Raw genomic sequence first — 24,425 nt, 5'->3', positions numbered from 1 at the left:
GCAAAGGAGGCATCGTGAATTTAATTTGTTGGTCCCTGTTGTGGATGGACGTGTAGCGGATGGAGGAAGCATTTAAGCATTTTACAAATTGTTTGTGAGATGCATCCCGTACCGGACTAAGTACAGTTATTAATATACGCGCACGCGAGAGATATGGATGGGGCTAGGGAAGGAATTAATCCATGGAACTTGTTGTTGGGCAAGCCAGCCAGCGGTTTGAGAATACATTTTCACGCGCGCGCTAATGGGTACCGGTGCGTACCATATTAGGATTCAGAAAAATGATTAAGAAAGGGGGAAAGAAGGAAAGGCATCCACGCGAATCGAATCGTGTACTCTCCTACATGCATGTTTAATCGGCGTGTTTGGGTTAGTGCAAACCAAACCCATTTGCTTCCACGCGCGCAAGTGGAAAATGAAAATCCGGCAGCTTTTCACAGCACCGGCCGTGTAGTCCACTTAATTAATTAGCCGCGTCTAAAAAAAAAAACTTAATTAATTAGCCTTTGATTAATTGTGGGGTCATGTATACGTACGCATGCCTAGTAGTCTGATAAGAATCGCGAGTATGTATCGATGATTAGCATTAGCGAGACTTTTTGTTAAAAGAAAGAAAAAAAAGGAAGGAAGCGAGGAGGAGAATTTAATATGCCGCATGTATACTTACGTAGAGATTTGGAGGCGTGAGAGAGAAAAAAAGAAAAAGGAAACAAGTCGAGAGTTTGGTTAATTCCCGTCACGGCGCGGAAGGAGGTAGCATCTCTTGTCGCACACTTCACACCCGAAGAGCGCCCTTCTTTGCATGCGTACCCATCGATTTGACTTGTCAACAGTTCAGTCGCTCGCGTCCCTCCGCCTCGCGTTGACTTTCGCTCGGCCTTTCATTTCGCTCCTCAACTCTGACCTCTGTGTGCTCCGCCTCCGCGCGAGACACGTACCGATCGATTATTCAGCCAGCACCTTGATTAATTAATTTCCAACAAGGAAAATATATTGGGCTTTGTTTGGGTTGGGCTGGGCTGAGTTATTGGACTAGTTTTTCTTCTATATGCATTACTACAGACGGCAAGAGGCCGAGAGTATTACCTCAGTAACAATGGCGTCAGCGCTCCGCCTGCTGCCGTCGACGGCGGCGCGCCTCCGCTTCTCTCGCAGCCTTCCTTTCTCCACCGCTGCGTCGCTCTTCTCCCCGCCCTCCCAGGCCGTCCTCTACGACCAACACGGCCCGCCCGATGAAGTCCTCAGGTATCGATCTCTCTTCCGCACTACACCATACTACCCCGAGCCGAGCACCAATCCTCCAACGATTTGACGCCGCAATCTGGCCAAGGGTGGCGGACGTGCCGCCGGCGGAGCTCGGGGAGCGCGACGTCTGCGTCAAGATGCTGGCCGCGCCCATCAACCCCTCCGACATCAACCGCGTCCAGGGCGTCTACCCCGTCAGGCCTCCCCTCCCCGCCGCCGTCGCCGGGTACGAGGGCGTCGCCCAGGTCCACGCCGTCGGCCCCGCCGTCACCCGCCCCATCTCCCCCGGCGACTGGGTCATCCCTTCCCCGCCCTCCTTCGGTGAGGTCTCCCTCTGCTGTCCCCTGTCCTGCCTCGCTTTGTTTTTCTTTTCCCACCTCGTGCTCGCTCCCTGATATACATGCCGTTTGCTGCTGCAGGGACATGGCAGACCTACATTGTGAAGCCGGAAGATGTGTGGCACAAGGTCCGCGACGATGTGCCTCTGGAATACGCTGCTACTGTCACGGTCAACCCCTTGACGGCGCTCAGGATGCTGCGCGACTTTGTGGACCTCAATCCTGGTGATAATCTCTTACTTGCCATCCATTTTGTGACAATTTATTCCGTTACAAGTGTTGCTTCATGGTATCCATTCTTTCTTACATTATTAGGTGATGCTATTGTCCAAAACGGTGCGACCAGCATCGTTGGCCAGTGCGTTATTCAGCTCGCGAAAGTTAAGGGAATTCGCACCATCAACATCATAAGGGACAGGTGCACATTCAGCTTGGAAACAAAATTCAGAAAATACTGCTTCTGTAGCTCTATTCTTTCTTTGCTGCATGATCAGGATAAATTTGCTTAATATGATGCTCTTGAAAATGTTGTTACCCTTGTCATCATAATTTCATCTTTCCGTCGCCTATAACTGGATTGTTGTAGGCCTGGCTCAGAAGAAGCAAAAGAGAAACTTAAACAGCTTGGTGCAGATGAGGTATTCACAGAAAGCCAGCTAGATGTAAAGAATGTCAAGACCTTGCTGGTACTACTCTGCAGCCTGCATTTCCCAGCTCACCGTCCTTGAGATCTACTATTTTATTTACTCGTCAATCCGTTAATAGCATGTATTTCTTTGCTATGGTACAATTCTTTTATTTCGAATCAAAGTGTTTTCCTTACTTAGGAAAAGCTAATACAGTTTGTCGCCATAAAAATAATTACTAGTCATACTGAATTGGGGATGCCCATGGCCCAGAGAAATGAGATCATAAGATTGAACGATTGTTATATTTCTCCTGTCACCACTGGATGCTGAGATGCTAGTTGCAGTTTGTTCACCTGTAGGATAACTTGGACCATTTCCTTATGCTGGTGCTGTTTTGGTTTCTGTCATGTTAGGGGTCTTTGCCAGAACCTGCGCTAGGATTTAACTGTGTTGGAGGAAATGCTGCATCTTTGATACTAAAGTTGTTAAGGTGATGCTGTTAAACTTTATAAAATTCCAATTGGAAATGTCTTCGTTTCTCATAATTAGCTGTAACACTTCTCTTTAGGCAAGGGGGCACCATGGTTACATATGGCGGAATGTCCAAGAAACCTGTGACTGTTTCTACTTCATCTTTCATTTTTAAGGTCAGTACATCATATATATCCTGCTTATTAATGTACATAATATAGTTAGGTTGCTTTCAACATCTGTACCATGCAAAAATTAAAACTATCTAATGAAGTGCTGAATATATATCATCTAACAAGTGTACATCATATCCTGCATAGTACTGTACATACTATTGTTTCTTGCTGCTATGTACCAAGTTGCTTGTCCTATTAATTCTTTAACATGATCGAATTCTGTGAAAGGATCTTTCCCTCCGAGGCTTCTGGCTACAGAAGTGGATGAATTCGGACAAGGCAGAGGATTGCAGAATAATGATAGACTACCTGCTGGCCCTTGTGCAGGAAGGCAAACTTAAATACGAGTATGTATCTTTTGCTTGATCTTGAAACGCCCACACACATACTGTCAAGAAATGAATGGACATTTTGAAACATTTTTGGCTACAGGATGGAGTTGACTCCCTTCAGCGAGTTTGGCCTGGCTCTTGACAAGTCCCTTGGCAAACACGGAAGCCAGCCAAAGCAGGTTCTTAGGTTCTGATAAGATGATGATGAGCTAACTAGTTTTGTGTCGGCCCTGGTGCAAATATTTTGTATGGATGTGTCACTCTTATGAATGTGTGTCAGTGTGTGGTTAGTCTATGTTTTTTTTAGGTTAGCTATGAGCTATGGTTATATATCCTGGGCAAACAGCAAACTGTTGTGAAATGAAATTTGTTGTGAAGTGGCCTTAGCTAGGCCATGCTATATTTTTTAATGTGCTTCGTTTTCATGTATATAGCTGTAGAATAAAAGTGAACTGCTTCCTATTCCCCTACACTATTCTTGCTGGCAATGCGGCCAGGAGATATCTGCAATGTGGCGTAGAAGCTGGAGGTAATCGAGGGGGGAAGGTGCTCGACTCCTAGTAAGTCCAGCTTTAAGTCTAACAATCTGAGACTCCTTTATGTTCCACTATAGCACTTTATGGTATATTAAAAATACCTCATTTTACTTGCCAAGTGCCCAAGGACCAAGCACAATGAAGTGCTCAAAATGACCCATCTTATTTGACTTGACAAAAGAGAAGCGACGCATCTAAGAGCATCTCCAGCTAAGCTATAACACCAGGAGATTACATCAAAACAAGCAAAAAGCGCTTCTCTCTTCTAGGGGAAGAACTACTTATGTTGCTTTACAAGTAGTAACAGCACACGGGTGCTCCAACTTGCATTACAATATAATAACTGTCATAACAAGCTAGACTAGAAGATGTAGAAAATTCTGAAATTTCGAATCTGTGTGTAAGCTAGGAATTTGATGAACAAATTAGCTGCAGAAATCGCAGCATAAATCTAGAACACCTTGTGAACCTAGGACCGGCTGATGAAATGGCATAATAGTTGCGAATGTTTTTTCGACACCTCAACAGCATCCTGCGGCACAATACTAGGAGGGGATGGATCCCAAGCGCTGCTGATCGTGGCAGGGGTGGAACATGGCGACCTGTCTGCGTCTGGTGGTCGGCCGTGCAACGGCTCCTTTGAGCGGTAGAGGCCCTCCATATGCACCGGGCTCAGGGTCCTTGGCCCTTGTGGTGACCAGGGATGGCCTGGCCCTGCCGGAGGAGCATCCCTCTCATGGTCCTTGGCCCCTTGGGGGCAGATGGAGGACGAGGACACGGTGAGCAAGGCCAGAGGACTTCTTAGCTCAGGTCACTACACAAGAAACGTAGTAGTACATACTAATCATCGCTGAAGTCATTGCTATCAACGTACATGCAGTCCTCGTCCAGTCCTTCCACCCACTCTGCAACCAATTCACTATTTTCAAGTATGCGATGGTTTGTGTACAACTGCTCTTCTAATTCCGGATCAAATTCTTTGTCGTATAGATCTTCTCTGCGAACCATCTTGTCAAACTCCAACTCGAGCCCGTGGAATGTCTGTGAAGCCGGGTGCACAATCCTGATCCCTTTGTTCTCACAGAAAAGGCAGCGGACTGGTTCTGCCATACCAAAAAAAAGTAATTAAGCAAGATACGGAGAAGATTGCAACAGAACAAATCAATCACAATGTCTTAGCTTTGAAACAATATGCTCTGAGAGTGTTCCGGCTTTTACCTACAGCTAACTAGGCATGCATAGATAAAGTACGGAGTACCATCATTTTGGTCAGTGTTAGGGATGGAAGGGGCCAAGGGGGCAACCCACAAAACAAGTTTTGTTGAAGGACGTAGGTCAACTCTGTGTAATTTTTCTCTTTACATCAACATGAGGTTGACTTCTGGTACAGCTATATGCGGGCTTTCGCGGGATCATGTTTGCCTCAGTGAGCAGGGGAAGACCAACCTCTTATTTCCATGGAGAAATGGATGGATTATTATGTGATTAACAAAAGGACATATGCTCCCTTCTTAGATCTCAGATGTGAAGTACTAGTATATACGTAGTACATGGCTAGCTTTCCACTGTCATATTGTTATATTGTCCAAATACTGAAACTTAGTAACCTACAAATTAATATAGTCCAGTAAAAATATGCATCCTATCTTGACTTCTGCAGTATGCGATAAAAAATTATATAGTAACCACCACAGGTCAATGGTGACTTATGGTTAAAATGCATCATAAATTCATATTTTTCAGACTGCTAGCAACAATGAAAATTATAGAAAAAAAAACTCACGCCATGGCATCCCTTGTGGGCGCTCAGGATGCTCAAGGACTTTGTGGAGCTCAATCCTGGTGATCATCTCTTACTTGCGAATTGCCATCCTTCTCTGCACAATTTTGTTCCCTTAAAAGTTCTGCATTCATGTCAGCTCACGCCATGGCATCCCTTGTGGGCTACATTAGGTGATGCTATTGTCCAAAACGGTGCGACCAGCATCGTCGGTCAGTGCGTTATTCAGCTCGCTAAAGTACAGGGAATTCGCACCATCAATATCATAAGGGACAGGTACAAATGCAACTTGGAAACAGAACATATCGAAAATACTACTTGTGTCTTTGTTTTCTGGATGATCATAATAATTTGTTTAATATGGTGCTCTAATTTCAAAATACTGTTATCATTGTCATCCTAACTACTATGCTTCAGACACCTATTCACCTGTGACTGAATTTTTGTAGGCCTGGCTCAGAAGAAGCTAAAGAGAAACTTAAACAGCTTGGCGCAGATGAGGTATTCACAGAAAGCCAGCTAGATGTAAAGAATGTCAAGACCTTGCTGGTACTACTCTGCAGCCTGCATTTCCCACCTCACCGCCCTTGAGATCTATTTTATTTACTTGTCAATCCGTTAATAGCATGTATTTCTTTGCTACGGTACAACTCTTTTATTTCGAATCATAGTGTTTCCCTTACATAGGAAAAGCTAATACAGTCTGTCGCTATATAAAAAAAATATTTTACTAGTCATACTGAATTGGGGATGCCCATGGCCTAGAGAAATGAGATCATAAGATTGAACGGTTGTTATCTTTCTCCTGTCACCACTGGATGCTGAGATGCTAGTTGCAGTTTGTTCATCTGTAGGATAACTTGGACCATTTCCTTATGCTGGTGCCCGTTTTGGTTTCTGTCATGATAGGGGGCTTTGCCAGAACCTGCATTAGGATTTAACTGTGTTGGAGGAAATGCTGCATCTTTGATACTAAAGTTATTAAGGTGATGCTGTTAAACCTGATAAAATTCCAATTGGAAATGTCTTCGTTTCTCATAATTAGCTGTAACACTTCTCTTTAGGCAAGGGGGCACCATGGTTACATATGGCGGAATGTCCAAGAAACCTGTGACTGTTTCTACTTCATCTTTCATTTTTAAGGTCAGTACATCATATATATCCTGCTTATTAATGTACATAATATAGTTAGGTGGCTTTCAACATCTATACCATGCAAAAATTAAAACTATCTAACGAAGTGCTGAATATCATCTAACAAGTGTACATTATATCCTGCATAGTACTGTACATACTATTGTTTCTTGCTGCTATGTACCAAAGTTGTTTGTCCTATCAATTCTTTAACATGATCGAATTCTGTGAAAGGATCTTTCCCTCCGAGGCTTTTGGCTACAGAAGTGGATGAATTCGGACAAGGCAGAGATTGCAGAATAATGATAGACTACCTGCTGGCCCTTGTGCAGGAAGGCAAACTTAAATACGAGTATGTATCTTGAACTGTTGCTTGATCTTGAAACGCCCACATACATAATGTCAAGAAATGAATGGACATTTTGAAACGTTTTTGGCTACAGGATGGAGTTGACTCCCTTCAGCGAGTTTGGCCTGGCTCTTGATAAGTCCCTTGGCAAACACAGAAGTCAGCCAAAGCAGGTTCTTAGTTTCTGATGAGATGATAATGAGCTAGCTAGTTTTATGTCGGCCCTGGTGCAAATATTTGTATGCATGTGTGTCAGTGTGTGTGGTTAGTCGAGGAGAGGTTTTTTAGGTTAGCTGTGAGCTATAGTTATATATCCTGGGCAAGCAGCAAACTGTTGTTAAACGAAATTTGTTGTGAAGTGGTTTATCAGAACAGCGGGATGGGTTATAGAAATAACAAGAAAGTACTTCCTCCGTCCCACCAAAAGTTTGACAATTTTGGTGGGACGGAGGGAGTACATTTCGTGATATCAGTATGGCCTTAGCTAGGCCATATTATTTGGTATAGTTTACTGTGCTTCATTTTCATCATATATTCATATATATGAAAGTAGATCATGCATATATAGCTGTTGAATAAAAATGAACTGCTTCCTATTCCTCTACACTATTCTTGCTGGCGATGTGGCCGGGAGCTACCCGCAATGTGGTGTAGAAGCTGGAGGTAATCGGAGATTGAATCTTGGATTTACGGGAAAATATGTAGTGATACCACCCCTTACATGATACCATGATACAGTTACACAAAATTTGAATTCTAAGTATTAATTTTTTTGAAATAAATTTGTGGTGGTTGACAAGATGTGTTTTTACATTCTCTAGATTTTTCACGGCCAAATTTAAAATACACCAAGAGAAACAAAAAAACACAAATGCTATGTAAATAGTGCCATTTGTGTTTTTGTCTTTATGTGACACTATTTATGCTTGATTTCTCATTTTTGTTTCTCTTAGGGTATTTTGAATTTGGTTATGAAAGTTACTGGGCACATAGACACTCATCTTACGAACACCCAAAATTTTGGATTTAATTTTTTGAACATTTAAAATTTAGATTTTGAAAAGTGGTATCATGGTATCAAATAAGGTGTGGTATCACTAGATATGTTCTCGGTACATGCTTGAAGCAGGAGCAGGTGAAAATGCGTTTTACGTCTGAGATCAACTTACCCCAAGACCCAAAGTGCTAACATAAGGAAGATAATTCGCGTCAAGCATGAAGCCGTCTCATTCTCCCTTCCTTTGTCAAAACGTAAGACATGCACTGAAATGCATCTTAGTTAGTTTAGTTGTGATATTTACGGATTTGGGGGAATGTGCTAAACTGCTAGTAAGTCCAGCTTTATAAGTCTAACAATCTGAGACTCCCTTTTATGTTCCACTATAACACTTAGGGTATTTTCAATAAAATGCCTCGTTTTGCTTGGCAATTGCCCAAGGACCAAGCACAATGAAGTGCTCAAAATGACCCATCTTATTTGACATGACAAAACAGAAGCGACGCATCTAACTCTCCTTGTCCAGCCCACTGCACCGATTTCCTTGGCTAGATACTGCTACTACATGGTGACGAGGCGCGTTCTATTCAGAGGTGCACTAGCACTATCATTCACCTCCGGGCCTTTATTGAACAGATGCAAGGTCATAATTTTTTGTTGTACAATATCGACCAGATTAATGCTTTAGAGTGGCGCTCTAGTTTAACTGCTGATACTATGTACAGTAACGACACTAAGGCCCTGCTGCTCAGCATGTTTAATTTGCTAACTGAGATGTAACCAAATCTACTTCATCGTAACACACTATTGAGTTGTAGATCCATAAAAAGCACAAATTTTGTTTGAAACTTTTTTTTAGAGCAGAGACTTCAGTCACAGAGAGCACAAACTTTAGTTACCATATTCTCACGCACATTGCCAAGTTGCTAGCTACAGATAACGCGATACACCACATAGAGTTACTACTGACAGAAACACACGAGCACTAGCAAGCTAGGTGGGAATTAAGTAGACGAGAATAGTACTGCATGTTTAACAAAGCACACAACGATTACTGCTAGCTAGATAGAACTCCTACATTATGCAGTACCCTAGGTAATGCGCCCATACAGATGAAACTAGGTGCGCATGCCCTCGATCCTTGCCCTCGATCAGTCCTCTTCCTCTGATCCGGAATCGTCCTCACCGCCCTTGTCCTCCTTCTTCTCCTCCTTCTCGTCCTCCTTCTCATCGTCGTTCTCGTCGTCATCCTTCTCCTCTTCCTCGTCGTCGTCGTCGTCGTCATCGTCATCGTCGTCCTCCTCCTCCTCCTCCTCCTCCTCATCCTCTTTGGAGCCAGACGCAGTATCTGAGTCTGAGCCGCTTCCGTCAATCGAGGCGGGACTGTCAGTAGGAATAGAGATCGGACTCTCGGTGTCCTTATCCTTTGATACTACATCCGTAATATTCACGGTGACAATCCCTGCAGGTGACAAGAATAACGTATAGTCAGTACTATTCTATTAATTTCTGTTCGACTATATAATCGTCTACAAATTAATCTCTCTCTACATGTTCCTTTTCTTGAGACTTACAGTCCTCCTCGTCGGATGAAGAATCAGGTATTCTGTTCTCGAGGCGTTCTTCCTCTTTTAGCTCCTCTGCGAAGGAAATAGATATCGTTGGAAAAGAACATGTAAATATGAGCGATTCATCAAATAGATCGAATGGTCCAGCTACGTCCATACTAGCAGGCAAAGGGACTAGTAATATACTCTCTCCTGCACGCCGATGAGGAGTATCGGTACCTACAGTGTGTTCTACTAGCTGACGAAAACAAGGTTGAAGAGTTGAAGAAGCAAGCGGAATCTAACATCGAAGAGTTCATCATGATTAGGTTGCGAGAGGGTTGCCCTTTGTCCTGAAGGCGATCAGAATCATGTTGTTCGTTAGGTCTTTGGACCTGTTTCTGAATACTTTCACGTACAAGCACAAATGTATTATGCTCATGAATGTGCTGTTATGCAATGGAAGAAGTGAATGTTCATGTACTAAAGAGCACTTCTCTAATTTAGGGGAGTATGGTGACGCAATTAATTAGTTCAGGGATTTCCCGTTTGCAGAGGCTTGGGAGTAACCGGACGGCTATACGAAGTTAGAAGAACGCATAATCTAATTATTTTGACCACCTATCTATCAATACCAGTTAGCACTTAGCAGTCTACATTACCTCTCTAGTCTTGCCTCAAAGATTGCATGAACAACAACTTGTTCGTTGTGAATAATGCATGAGAGCACAGGGTACACGTACCTTCTGTCTTGGCTTTCTTTTTCTTCCTGCCATCTCCAGCCGGTGGCGACCCTCCCTCCATCTTCTTCTTCTACTACTAAGCTTAGCTCCCTCCTCTCTCTCCCTTCGCTCAAAATGTTCTGCCGCCGCTCTACTCCATTCGTGCCGTTATATAGAGCAGTCAGCACTGAGTGTGGTGCACTGGGATCGACTATGTCCTGTACTCCTGTCATACAGCACATGGATTCTCTTTGACTTGACTATGTCTAGTCATACATCAGATCGCATTCTTTCTAACTTGGTGTTTTTTTTTTAGGCAAATCAGTGGGTTTCCCCACTGTGTATATTTATTAAATTTTCAAAAGATTATAAGTACAAAAAGGAGCTTACTGCTAGAGATAAGAAATAGCTGACTATCTAGCAGGCTCTAAGCCTAAAAAGAAGAAGAACAAACTTATCGGAGGTTATTGAAATCTCTCAACCCAAGACTTAAGGCCAACATAAGACTTTCTAGGAGTCTTATGTAGAAGTAGCAAGACTTCATCTTTGAACTTTCTTCGACATCTGTATAGACTTGGTGGAGTACCTTTGAAGATGAATTCATTTCTAGTAGTCCAGATAGCCCAAGTTGTCAACATGATCAGCTCCATGAAAAAAGGGATATTGAGAGATAGTTTCAAGCTTGTAATGAGACTTTGAATATCCATTTGCTAAGGAAGAATCCAGTCTGGACAAAGGTAGCGCCAGCACATCTAGGCAAATGGACATTGAAAGAATAGGTGATTCCTGGTTTCTAACTCATCTTGTCCACACAGTATACAGGAGTAATTATCCATGAAAATTTTCTTCCTTTGTAGCATGACTCTAGTGTTGAGACGATAATGAATCAACAGCCAAAGAAAACCTTATGTTTCTGTTGGCAGCAACCTTTCCACATCCATTTCAAGGCTTGTATAGTGTCACCCAAATCCATGAGGGAATTATAAACTCTAGAGGCTTTAGTGGTCACAGAATTCCCAAAAATTGTCCAAACATCAAAACCAGCAGCTGGCTCGAGATTCAAGAACATAACATGAAAACGTCGGAATTGCAGCAAAGCCTCTTCAGAGAGAGGAAGATGAAAAAGATCAGACATATCATATGCAATCAGAGCCTGGCTAATAGAAATATCTTCATCTTTCCAAAAGAAATAAAGGTGTGGCCATGTTTCCTTCAGGGTGTGAGCAGCCCATTTATCCTGCCAAAGAAGAATGGAATTTCCTTGGATGAAATCACAGTCAGCCATATTTTTGAAGGTTGGAAGCATCTTTAAGCAGTCTCTCCACCAAAATGAGACTTCCCTTGTTCTAGCTGGAGGAAGGCAGTTGGAATAATATAATTCCCATGACATTTTAACCCAAGGCAGGTCTGCTCTGCTATAGAATTTATGCAAATGCTTCATAAGCAAACAATCATTCTGAACTAAAAGATTAAGGACTCCCAATCCTCCTTGATCTTTTGGCCGGCATACTAGGTTCCATGCAGCAAGATGATGTGTCTTTTTCTGCAAATCTTTGTCTCTCCACAAACAATGCCTTCTATATTTGTCAACTTCCTCAATCACCCATTTGTAAATCTTTAGAGAACAAAGATAGAACATGGGCAAGGATGAAAGAACTGAATTAACCATCCTTAATTTACTTTCATAGTTTAGGTACATAGCACAAGCTGGGAGCCTTCTCTGAACAATCTGAATGAGTGGAAGGAAGAATTCTTTTCTAGGCTTGGTTGTACTTAAAGGGAGTCCCAAATAAGTAAAGGGAAAGCTCCCTTGCTGACAATGGAGAGCTGTAGTGAGAATTGTGACTCCATCCTCAACAACATTGATTGGTATTAGGATGGATTTGGAATAATTAACTCCCAAACAAGATATATCTCCAAAACAGTAAAGGTGAGAAAACCATTACTCATTGCTTCATTGACAAGTGATTGCAGAACATCAGTAGCCAGGACAAACAGTAAAGGTGAAAGAGGATCACCTTGTCTTACCCCTCTTTTACACTGGAAGAAGGATCCAGTAATGCCATTCAATAACACAGAATATGTTGCAGAAGCAAGAATTTGTTTTATCCAAGAACACCAAAAAGGGCCAAAACCCTTTGCCTCTAGTACTGCCAAAATGAGGAGTGATTTACTTTATCAAATGCCTTTTCAAAGTCAATCTTGAAAGCCACTACCTCCCTTTTGGCTTTATGACAGTAATGCAGGTATTTATAGGCCCAGGCTAGACAATCCTGGATAGTTCTAGATTTTATGAATCCATATTGATTCTCATGGATAATGCTCTGAATAACAGTTTGCAGCCTGTTAGAAAGCAACTTGGTGATAATCTTTGGTACAATTCAGCAGAGAGATTGGTCTGAAGTCATGGATAGTCTCAGCATTGTCTTTCTTTGGCACCAGAGTAATGTAGCAGCTATTTATTCTCCGAAGGCAAAGATTTCCCTGATGGAATTGATCAGAAAGATCATAGGAATCTTTCTTGATGATAGGCCAACATTTTCTAAGGAATTCAGCATTAAAGCCATCAGGTCCTGTAGATTTGTTGTTTGGAAAATACTTAATGACTGCATCAATTTCATCATGAGTGAATGGAGCTTCCAAAAAGGCAAGATCAAGACCATTATTATTCAACAAATGTGCAAAAGGAGAGAGAGAAGAGGTGTTCTCTCACTGCCCTAGCCTCTCCTTATAAGCATGGAAAAGCAGAGTAGCCTTAGCACTATGATCACTGACAGGAACACCAGTGTTGTCATTGATAATAGCAATATGACAGGAACACTAGTGTTGTCATTGATAATAGCAATATGATTCTTACTTTTCTGACTGGAAGCCATAGAGTGGAAGAGTTTTGAATTTTCATCTCCCAATGTTACCCATTTAATTTTCCCCCTTTGCTTCCAATAATCTAATTGTTGTTGCAGAAGAGTGGCCAAATGCTTTTTCATGGCAACTCTAAAAGATCTTTCCATAGCATAGAGATCTCTGAAATTTTCAATGGCATCTACAAGAGAAATCAGAGAGTTTAAATCAGCTATCTCTTCCTTGATGGATGATAAAGTTCAAGCCCATGCCTTGAGGTCCTTGCGCAAAAGCTTGAACTTAGCATTGATTCTCTTGGCTACATCAGCATAATGAATAGATTGAGTCCAAGCCCTCTCAACTAAAGTAAAAACCCCTCCATATTGAGCCACTTATTTTCAAATCTAAAAATATTATACTTGGGTATGGTAGTTTGAATGGAGATAACACAAGGTACATGGTCAGAGGTAGTCATGGCAAGAGGTTCAGCTAAAATATTGGGAAAAGTTTCAGTCCATGCCAAAGAGGAGAAGAACCTGTCTAATCTCTGAAGCAAGGGAGAGTTCTGCATGTTGCTCCAAGTGTACTTTCTCCCTTTAAGAGGAATATCAACCAAGCCAAGTTGACTAATAGTCTCATTGAACAAAAGCATTTCATTGATGTTGCCACCAGGCCAGTTTCTATCTTGGGGTGATCTAAGAAGATTAAAATCCCCAACCATCATGTAGTTTTCATCTGAAGGAATGTGAATATTATGCATCCAATGCAAGAACTGTATCTGCTCATTATCAGTACAAGGTGCATAAATATTGGTCAAGGTCCAATAATCATCATTTTGTGGCATGAAATTCTACTGAAAGGGCATATTATTATGGAAAACTTCAGCTCTAGTGAAGATAGAACTATCCCACACTATTATGATTCCTCCTGAACGGCCAACAGAGGGAACATATGCAAAAGAATCAAAATTTCTTGGACAAAATTGCCTGAGGAAGGTGATGTCCACATGTTCCCTTTTAGACTCTTGCAGACAAATAACATGACAACCACTCTCAAGAATTTTATCAAAAATGAGCGTCCATTTAGCTGGGTCATTAAGACCCCTAATATTACAATTTAAAATTTTCCAAAAGATCTTATGCATTGGGAACACTCATAAAAATTGAGGCAGTCTGTCAAACACAAGCTGACAGATAAAATATGGACAATAGACAAATCACCCAGCATAACATATCCATTACAAACATATATAAGATAGTCCAAAATATAGATCCCAAACTTAAAGACAAGCATCTGGTACAGATACTGAGAAGTATTACAGGGCATGTAAACATAGAGACTGCCCCAAACAAAGGGCCAAAAGTGCATCACTTCTTCCTGGACTTCTTAGTCTTGCTCGCATTGGGATCATCCTTGGAAGATTTCCTCTGGCCACTCTTAGTTGTCACAACTGGTGGCTCTTCTTCCTCTTCATTCTCATATATAGAATCTTGGATATTAAACTTGTGACAGAGATTCTGACAAAATATTTCTTAATAGGTGGAGCAACAGTAGCACAAGCAAGGCAATTCATGTCAAAGAAAGTCTTTGCCCTGTAGCCCTTATTAATGAGGTTAAGTCTGCCACTTCTCCTCACTTCAGAGCAAGCTAGAAGAATTTTACTACCTTTTTTATTTTGATGTAGGGCAGAAGTGGAATGTGACAGTTCTTCAGCTTGAATTCTTGGATCTTGGGGTGTAAGAAAACCCTGGGTTACCTCCAGAGTGGCGACAGAGAGAGTGAAAACAGGTGGGGCCAGAGAAGGACAATTTCTTGGAAGAGCAAAGGCTCTAGAGGCATCAGGGTTTGAAATATCCATTTCACTGATAATCTGCCAAATCTTAGACTGAAGAAGAGTCTTTGTCCAGTCAAAATCTTCTGGGGTTAAAAGCTTGGCAATAAAGAAATCTGCCCACTGAGGTGGTACATTAACCGAATTAACAATTTCACCATCATGCTTGAAGAATGAGGACCAAGCAACTGTGCCTTCTCTAGAATAAAAGAAAGATGCTTTCTCTGGTCCATAGATAGAGGACAGAGCTGCCACTGGGTCAACAGGTGCCTCAAGGATAAGAGCCATCCCAATATGCAGGTGCTGATGCTGAGGTGCTCCATTGACTGAATCTCCTGACTCATCTGAAAGAGTATTAGCAGAGCTAATGGTAACAGTAAGATCACTATGAATGTCTTCAGGATGCACCATATCAACAGTTTTAGGTTCCTAGACAAGAGCATTAGGTTCAGCCAAGGCAAAGATAACATTTTCCTCAGGATGATGGATAACATGATTAATCAAATCATTCAGTTCCAAAAAATACTCCTCATTCAGTTGATGTGGCTGTGCATTTAAATCAATAGGAATATTGTGAGGCACAACATTCAGATCAGGTGGTCCATGAAATACAACATCAAGAAAATCTAGATTTTGACCAGCTAAGTTAACATTAGCAGGGGCCAAGTTCTGGGCCTGATTCTGTCCATGTAGCCAAAGTGGCCAATCATGAGGAGCTTGCTGGGCTGGTGCTGGGACAGGAGCTTCTCTAGCAAGTGCAAAAGGAACATGGGGCATTGGGTGTGGAGTAGAACCATCAGAAGGAGGAATATCCTCATCAACTGGAAGCCCACCAAGCAACTTCTGACTTAAAATGAAGATAGACACAGACCATGATTCTGTAGCCCATTCATTGCCAGTTGAAACAACACAAGAATGAGGGATATGGTGCAAATCCACAACTCTAACCTTAACAATAAGAGCACCATAAGTACTGACTTCTTTGTCTCAAGACAGTAGAGATCCAAAGTCCTTAACTGCCCCTCTAATGTGTTCATCAGCCCACAAATCAGTTGGAAAAGCTAACATCATTAGCCAACACTCTCGATTATAAATAAAAGCACGATGATTAAGTCCCTTATTATGCTCAACAAAGGAGACTTCCCTGCCCTGGAACTGAATGAAACTATTACTGACCAGCCAATCTCTATCAGAAGGGAAACTAACTCGCACATAAGCAGATCCAATGGGGCAGCGCTGCAAGATATCAAGCGAGAAACGGAGCTCATCTTCAATCAGCGATCGCAGAAATAACCTGGTGGCCGCAAACGGCTGATGTGCAGGGAAGTCAGGCGCAATGGTGGCGATGGCGATGTCTTCATGCTTGGCGGTGACCTGGCCGGCGAGGTGGTAGCGGCACTGCTGTGGACGGTTCGCCACCTCGATTATCTCATACTAGCCGGGGATGAACGGCGTTGGGTCAACCGCGAAGTTAGCCATCACGGATTGGCTCAATGCGGCGGCGGCATGCGGCATGGTCGGCGAGGAGATATAGTGCTTCTGCGCAACAGGGTGCCAGGGAGCTGAAGAGGCAAGGCCTAGGCCAAGAAAACAAATGGGGGAAATTCCCATATTTTCTTCCGAACAAGTGGGGATACTTCCAGACGGTAGAGATCCAACCGCTAGGGTTAAGCCAAGATCAGCAATCAACGGCTGGGAATGATCATCATTAGGAGGAAGGTTTATATCCCAATTAACAGCGACATGACCTTCCTTAATTGGCAAATTGACTTCCTTTTGGACCCAAATTTGTTTAAAAGAGCCAAAGCAATTATGTTTAATGTGCCCAAATTTATTACAGGCATGTCACCTAATCTGATTCCAGCAATTACGATGAATATGACCCACTTGGAGACACCTTGGACACGTCGGTTTGGGGCTCGGTGCTGATGGGCCGGACTGCTGGGCCAAAAAATCCAGTCGATCCAAAGCAGAAGATCGCATAGGGGCAGAGGGGAACTGCAGCCTATTAAAGGCCGATATGCGGGCTTGAGCAGGCCTCTCACCAGTAGCACCAGGATGGGCCTGACCTGGCACCAAGGAAGAATCGGGGGAGCAGTTTGAATAAACTTCTCCGCGCCCAACAGCGGAATTGAAGCCTACAGCCGATCAAAAACCGATTGAAGAGGGACCGTTGACGAAGAATCCACCAGACCAGGTGTCGGCAATGAATTACCCCGGAATATATGTGCAAGAATTTCCTCAGAAGGCTTACTAGAAATCAAATTCCGTAAATCACGCTACTGAGAAGGTTGTAAAGAATCCAGAGGAGAGATGACCGGACGATCAACATCATCAAGCCTTAAACAGCTCAAAATTTGATCTAAATCAAGACCTGCTAGAATAGCTTCAGAAAGACGTTGTTTCCCCCATGAAGTGAAATTCTGAATGAAGGGGAGTTGGTTGATCCTTTGCTTAGCAGGCATGGTGGGGTTGTCACGCACTTGTCTTCCAAGAGGAGTTTTGTTGGCCCCTGTCAATGGCTGACGAACAGCATCAACAAAAGTTTTCCTGCCCACTGTAGTCCAAGACTGTTCTTCCTCCAGATCCCACAAGTAGAATTTTCTCGAATAATTCGGACCACCATTACCCCAAAGCAAGAAGAAAACCTCGAACTCTGAACATTTGTAATGCCGAAGACTCTTAATGAAAAAGCCAACTTGTTTGTTGCAAACAGAGAATTGATAGGTGCAATCTCGAAGGAATACAACATTGAAATCATGGGGGATACCACCCAAACAAACTTGAAGCAGCAGGGCAACCATGGAGGGATCAAGACGATGCTTCGAACGACCAAAAGATGCAACCAGGAAAATGTCATGACTATTATGTGCTCGAGAGAAAGCAACAGGGCATCGAAACCGTTGCCAGATCTGCTTTTGTAGCCCAATCCCTGGCTTCAGATCTAAATAAGATGGCATCAGAGGTGCACAAACTTGCGGAGACACCAAGGGGAACTCAGCACCCACCAGAACCCGATGGCAAGGAAGAGAGATCACTGATCCATCAGTGATAACCTCACCCATAGTCAAATATCGGGCATCAACCAACTGGCCATCAGAATCCAACAATGCCAGACGCAAAGCTTGCGGGCGAAGGTAGAGGAAGCCCGAGTTCGAATCGGCCGAAAGTGGACGGTGAGAGAGGAGAGAGCAGAATTTTACCTGCCACCTAGATGGCGCGGCCTCCAACGTCATGTGGAGGCAGTGTGCTAGGAGAGCAGCCGTGTAGAGGAGGAGGAGGCGGACGCCTCAGCGGCGATCGCCGCCGACGGAGATCTCAGATCGCCCTTCTCCATCATCGCTGTGCGTTGCGTGGTGGTCGGCGCCCTCCTTAATTACATTAATTTGTTGCCTAATCCTAACTTGGTGTTTTATGCACCTATTATTGAAATTGCATTTCAAATCCATTTCAAAATGTCCAAAAAAATTCGAAAAAATCCCAGGTGTACATCTAGGCATTCTTTGTTCGCTCACAAACTTTTGCGAATAAAAAAGACACCTTGGGTGGCCTATTAGAAAAGACAAACAAATATCCCTAAACAACAATTTTGGAGCACCGGAAATTATCTTTTTTACACATGCCACATAAAATGTCTTTTTCGTGAATTTTATGTGTTAACATAGAATGTCGGGATATTTGGACATTTTTAGACATTTTTAAATCTATATTTTAAGCAGTGTGTGCGTCAGACAAAGTGGATTTCTTCGATATATGTGACTGCAATATTTTGGACGAGAGCACAGCCTTTGGATGCCTGACTCCCCGTGCCCCAACCCTTGCGAACCCCGGTTTGTCTCCCGTTGTCACAAATGCTCTAGGATGTGCATACTCCACCGTGTATCTCCTCCACCGGCCTTTTCAGATTTTGTGTAAGAAAGATTTCCTCTTTTGACATACTACTATATCTAGTTATAAAACTTAAATCTTTTGTAGGTTTTGAACCATAATGTCATTTTGTGAAACGTTTATATTTGAATTCCTAGTGAAGTTAGATTCAAAATAAGATTAATATGCTGGTAAAAAAGATTAATATTGAATATTTTTTGAAAAAAATCGAAATTTGAAACTTGATATAACTTGGTGAAACTTAGTGAAAATTGTGACAGTTTTATTGTGTATCATCATGTTTGAATGTGTTTCAGAAATTAAAATTTAAATTTAAAACTCAGTGAAACTTGATGAATTTTGTTTCTTTCACACAACTAATTTCCACTCTATTTTTAACTTGGTTCTTCATAGTTACAAAATATTTGGCATTTGTATTATTTTTCAATTTTCAGAAACATTTTCTTGAATTTAATTTTATCGAATTTTATTTGGTGTCATCATGTTTACATGTGTTTTGAATTTCAAATTTTGATCTTTGCCGAAACGAACACTTTTTAGGCTTGTTTAAAAGATATCATCAAAAGAAATTCATAGATTCAAACGGACTGTTAATCTGATGTATATTCCAATAATTATGGCTTCTTCGAATCAAGCACTACAAATTAAATCCATCTATTTAAATAGTATGAGAGAGTACTAATGTGGGGTGTCCTAACATGCAAAGATTTTTTTGGAGTACTAATCTGAAACCAATAAAGGGTGGATGGGTGCCGGAAATAGCTAGTGGAACATGGGTGTAGGGGCACCCGTTTATTCAAAACATAAAAAATGATATTTAATAGTTTTTTGAAACTCGAAATAAACTTTTGCATCTACATTTATGTTGATACTTACTCGTACCAATTCTCAAGGGAAAATAATATTGGATGTGACCTACATAAAAATAACAAAATGTGGAAATGACACTTTTTGATTGAATTTGTATTGTTCAAAGAAATACAAATTTAATTTTCTCTTCTTTTGTAGGCCACATATGGTCATATTTTCACTTGAAAATTTGCACGAGTAAGTATCAAGATAATACATGAAAATTTTATTTTGAATTTTTCTAAAACTTCTAAATGATTTTTTTTGCATGGACGTCGGATTTGCCGCTCTCCTCCCATAGTGTCTCATCCAGTATTCATCTCCCTCTCCATGTCAACATTCTACCCTAACACTGGTAAATATCAAACCATTTAACACGCGCCCAAGTATACACAAGACAGTGAAGAGACGTCTGATGTAATACATTTATACATCGCACACGGTTTATCACTGCACAAAATTCCAGTAAGGTCCAACCTCATGTGATACAATGAACATGTTGTACTCTTTTTTATTTTTATTTTGAGAAAAGTCCACCTATCTATTGGTAAACATCCATAGTAGTACAAAGAATTCCAAAAATAATAAAAATTATAAATAGATATTTAGACCATCTAGCAACCACTATAGACACTCGCACTAACTGAAGGCGCACCGCCATCCTTGCCCCTCCATCATCGGGCCCGGGCAAAACTTGACGTGCTAGAGTTTGTTGCAGTAGACAAACGAGAAGACGTCATCATATGGCCTCGAAGGACTAGCACACCAGAATAACAACCGTCACCAAAGAGGAGACATGTAGATCGGAAGAGTCAGACCTAAACCGCACCAACCAACACAAAAACCAATAGGATACGTGGATATCCAAGGGACACATAACTCAAAGCGTCCTTAACTGACGCTAGACGCACCACCAAAGCGAGGATAAGGCGGGATTGACCTTATGCTGACTTCAAGATGAGGCTACCGCATGATCATTGACGAAGACATGGAAAAACAACCTAAACAAAGAACAAAAAACCTCCCGCCTTTGAGGGGTTATGGTCAGGGGCGGAGCCAGATTAACGTGGACTCGGATGCATCTAGGTGCATTTTACATGGTACATGGTGATGCATAGGCTCATGTTTTAGCATCGTTCCCTGATGCATCTGCATCATGGTGAACATATGTAGCTCCGTTCTTTGCCGTGGTACGCTACACCTTCAAAACGTCAAAACCCCAAGGCAAACGGGGACGGAACAGATCGGCGGCATCACCAGCGAGGGCATGGAACCCTAGATGGGTCTTATCATCTAGTCGCCTCTCTCCTTGAGCCTCAAGTACCAGTTTGAAAACATGTTTTACTACCCCTCCGATTCATATTACTTGTCACTAGTATATATGTACCTAGAACTAAAATTATCGAGATACATATATATTAGAAAAATTAATATATATTAGAAAAATTAATATAGATCGCAAGGACTACTAGTATTTAGAACCACATGCCCACCGAGGGCCATGGTGGTTCATCGGACAAGTTGTGCCGAGGAAAATCGTGCGCTATACTTTTGCTATGCTTGAGCCGGTGCAACATCCTTAGTGGCGTTGTCGAGCACTTGTAAAATCCTCCGTCAGCACCTTCGCTCTTAGGCTGGAAGCGCATCGATCAAATATCGATGGAACCAGAGTGCCCGATGTCAGGTGTTCGAAGTGCAACGCGCCCATCCCCTTCGACATCTCCTGCCCATCCACGCACCCCATGGCCACCTTGACCTTGTGCCTCCGGAGGCGGGGAGCACACCTCTACGTTGTGACGTCCACGAGTGGAACTCGGTTCGCTGGAGGCGGAAGTGGAGCACTCTAACGTACGACACCCGCCCCCTCATCCTCAGACCAGAGTTTGGAGATGGATGGCGACGTTAGGGTATCTTCAACGGCACGATCAAAATAGTTTTGGCCCGTCCAAAACGGTCTACGCGGGTAGGTGGACATGCCCTATCCGCCCCAGGGGTGCAATCAAATAAACCGACTCGCGCAGATGTATCCGTTCACCAAATTTAGGCAGAGGATGCGTCGGGTCGGACAACACGCGTGTCCTCCTGAATTTTTCCTTTGGCCACCCTAGGCACTCCCACCAGTGGCACACAAGGCACTGATACAATCATTTCCCTGCTCAAACCCTCTTCCCACCATCTCTATCGTCACCCAAATAGCACTACCTTCTACGCTCTTGGTCACCGTTGCAAGCACCATTTCCTGCTTGAACCTTCTGGCTGCTGCCTAGGAACCACGTTCTCTTGCCGCCGTCTTGCTCCATCGCCAAAAGAGCTTGTTGGTTGTGGCTGTCCCCAGTTGTCGTCCGGAGTGATTCTCTCATTTCCAGCTACGCTGCAGCCTACCCGCGTTGGAGGTGCTCATTCCCGCCACCGGCCGCGACACGTTCTCTTCACCGGGCCACGCTCGGGCGCATCGCTAGCCCGTACACCCACAACGTGTTTATCCAGTCGCCCGACCGCATTTGATATATGTTCGCCGCCCAAATTTCTTTCTCTTTCTTGGCACTGGCATAGGCATGGACATTGAAGATGCGTCAATAAACTGGCCAGCGGCACATGCTTGGGAAGATTGTTACCAATGGTGAGTCTGATTTTTTGTTTCCCACTGCAAGCATGATCCACGACCACTACCTGTTGCCGCCGCGTAGGGGTGGCTTGTCGGTGAAGCGCAAGGCCAACACCACCAACACCGATCGCGATCTAGTAAGTGGCCTAACTAATGCAGTGTATAATGCGAAGACATGTCATCGCTGCTATCGGATGTCTAGACCGTTGTTCATGAAGATACTCGATAGCGTGAGGAAATATGATGACTACTTCAAGGCCAAGCTTGACGCTACCTTTAAGGTTAGCTTATCCTCTTACTGAAAATGTTCGGCGGTCATTCGGTAGCTTGCATATGGATATGGAGTACCACGTGATTTCGTTGGTGAGTACTCGTTCTTAAGAGAGTCCACATGCACTGAGGGCATGTACATGTTTTGTAGCGCAGTAATTGCGGTGTTTGGCGAGGTTTATTTGAAAGATCCAAACACCGAAGACACTCCCACCTCTTGTCCATCAACGAAAAGAGGAGGTTTTCTGGGATGCTAGGCAGCATAGGCTGCATGCATTGGTAGCGGAAGAACTATCATTTTGACTAGCAAGGGTAGCTGAAAGGGACAGGCAAAGGGGTGCACGGCCATACTAGAGGAAGCTGCATCACATGATCTATGGCACTTCTTCTTCGGCATGGAATGATCTAACAATGACAATATGCTCCAACACTCGACTGTATTTGCTAGGCACATCGAAGGAATTGCTCCTTAGGTTGCTTCTGAGATAACTGGTATTTATTATGACAAGGGATATTATTAGGATATTATTAAGTTGATGGCATATATCCTTCTTGGTTCACCTTTTCCAGACAGTTCGCAACCCTGAAGATGAGAAATGTAAGAGGTTCACGAAAGAGCAAGATGTTGCTCCGAAGGATGTGGAGCGGGTATTTGGTGTGCTTCAATCACGGTGGACTATTGTTCGACACCCTGCTAGAATCTGGAGCAAGGAGAGGATGTGGAAGGTGATGACAACATGTGTGATAATGCACAAGATGGTTGCAGACGAAGCGTGATGATAACATCTATGACATCTATGAGCAGGACTGGCAATTTCATGGTGAGTTGTTTGAGCCACAACCCCATGCCAGCGTCTTGGGAACATTTTTGCATGTGCATCATTCTTGTGTGGTAGGATCACTCATGATCGCCATTAAGCCGATTTGACTGAACATATGTGGGCTTATGTGGGAAGCCAATCTGGCTAGTCATATTCTCTATGAGGGTAAAACTATATGGTTGTGAACTATTTATATTTATAAACAATATTAATTTTATTTATTGGTCCCATTTTGTTGTAAATATGATGGTAAAATTTGTATGCCAAAGACCAACTAGCCAATATGTCCAAAATTTTGAATGCACGGACCGAACGGGCTAGCCTGGTAGGACGGACCGCGACCCAAGTTCTGTTCGTGACGCGACTCAAACGGACAGGACATACATAATAGATTGTTGTTTTAGGTCACACCGCTAGAGATGTCCTCGAGGCCAGAGGACTTGTTTTTTTCTCGAGTGGTGGGAGGAGGTGGAGCGCGAGGTGGAGGACAATAAAGAGGGCGAGGTCGAGGACGATAAAGAGATGCTTGAGAATCATTGTTCGGTCAAGTCCATCTCAATCAAGAGCGAGGAAGGCGTCACGCGGTAAGCCTAAACGACAAAGAATAAAGAAGCCGATGAGGTGAAAATGCATTCGAATCCGAGCTCATATGCTCTTGCTCCAATAATGTTATTTACAAATAATAGCAAATAAAATCAGAAAAAGCTGATTTTTTTATTACGAAGATGAGAGTGTGTTCTAACCAGAAGCAACATTGTGGCAAGACATAGGGGTGAAAACGGATCATATGCGGATCGGATAGTGCCCTTCCCATATTCGTTTCTATATTTTCAAAACTAATACGGATGTGGATACAAATGTTGCCGAATACGAATTTGGAATGGATGTTGCTCAAATACGAATATGGATCAGATGTTTTCTAAATTCTTAGCAGATAAAAATATTAGAAAATAATACTCATGTCTTATAATGAGACAACTATAGAATGATAGAGAGATAAATATACTGATATAATGCATGATTGTTTCAAATTTAATGACATAAAAGAACATTTGACCAATTCG

General features: G+C 42.7%; 1 protein-coding gene and 1 pseudogene across 1 annotated transcript; both read left to right on the top strand.

The window, feature by feature from the left end:
* Positions 1 to 1,337: 1,337 nt before the first annotated feature.
* On the top strand, positions 1,338 to 3,591 carry LOC124653129 (enoyl-[acyl-carrier-protein] reductase, mitochondrial-like). Its single transcript, XM_047192188.1, has 8 exons — positions 1,338 to 1,566; positions 1,665 to 1,808; positions 1,899 to 2,001; positions 2,170 to 2,269; positions 2,626 to 2,702; positions 2,781 to 2,859; positions 3,088 to 3,206; positions 3,292 to 3,591. The coding sequence occupies exons 1-8, from the start codon at positions 1,383 to 1,385 to the stop codon at positions 3,383 to 3,385; spliced, it is 900 nt and encodes a 299-aa protein (XP_047048144.1). The 5' UTR covers positions 1,338 to 1,382; the 3' UTR covers positions 3,386 to 3,591.
* A 1,947-nt stretch (positions 3,592 to 5,538) lies between these two features.
* Positions 5,539 to 7,338, top strand: LOC124656486 (annotated as a pseudogene).
* The last annotated feature ends 17,087 nt before the right edge of the window (positions 7,339 to 24,425 follow it).

The sequence above is a fragment of the Lolium rigidum genome, chromosome 5, assembly GCF_022539505.1.
Source record: "Lolium rigidum isolate FL_2022 chromosome 5, APGP_CSIRO_Lrig_0.1, whole genome shotgun sequence".
NCBI classification, from domain to species: domain Eukaryota; kingdom Viridiplantae; phylum Streptophyta; class Magnoliopsida; order Poales; family Poaceae; genus Lolium; species Lolium rigidum.
Note: the sequence above shows the minus strand (reverse complement) of the source record. Positions and strands in the feature narration are given on the sequence as shown.

Bases quoted from the DNA above. Each gene is read 5' to 3' on its own strand.
- LOC124653129 (XM_047192188.1), top strand. From the start codon at position 1,383: ATGCTGGCCGCGCCCATCAACCCCTCCGACATCAACCGCGTCCAGGGC. The intron at 1,567-1,664 runs GTGAGGTCTCCC...TTGCTGCTGCAG, and splicing joins CCCTTCCCCGCCCTCCTTCG to GGACATGGCAGACCTACATT. The intron at 1,809-1,898 runs GTGATAATCTCT...TTACATTATTAG, and splicing joins CTTTGTGGACCTCAATCCTG to GTGATGCTATTGTCCAAAAC.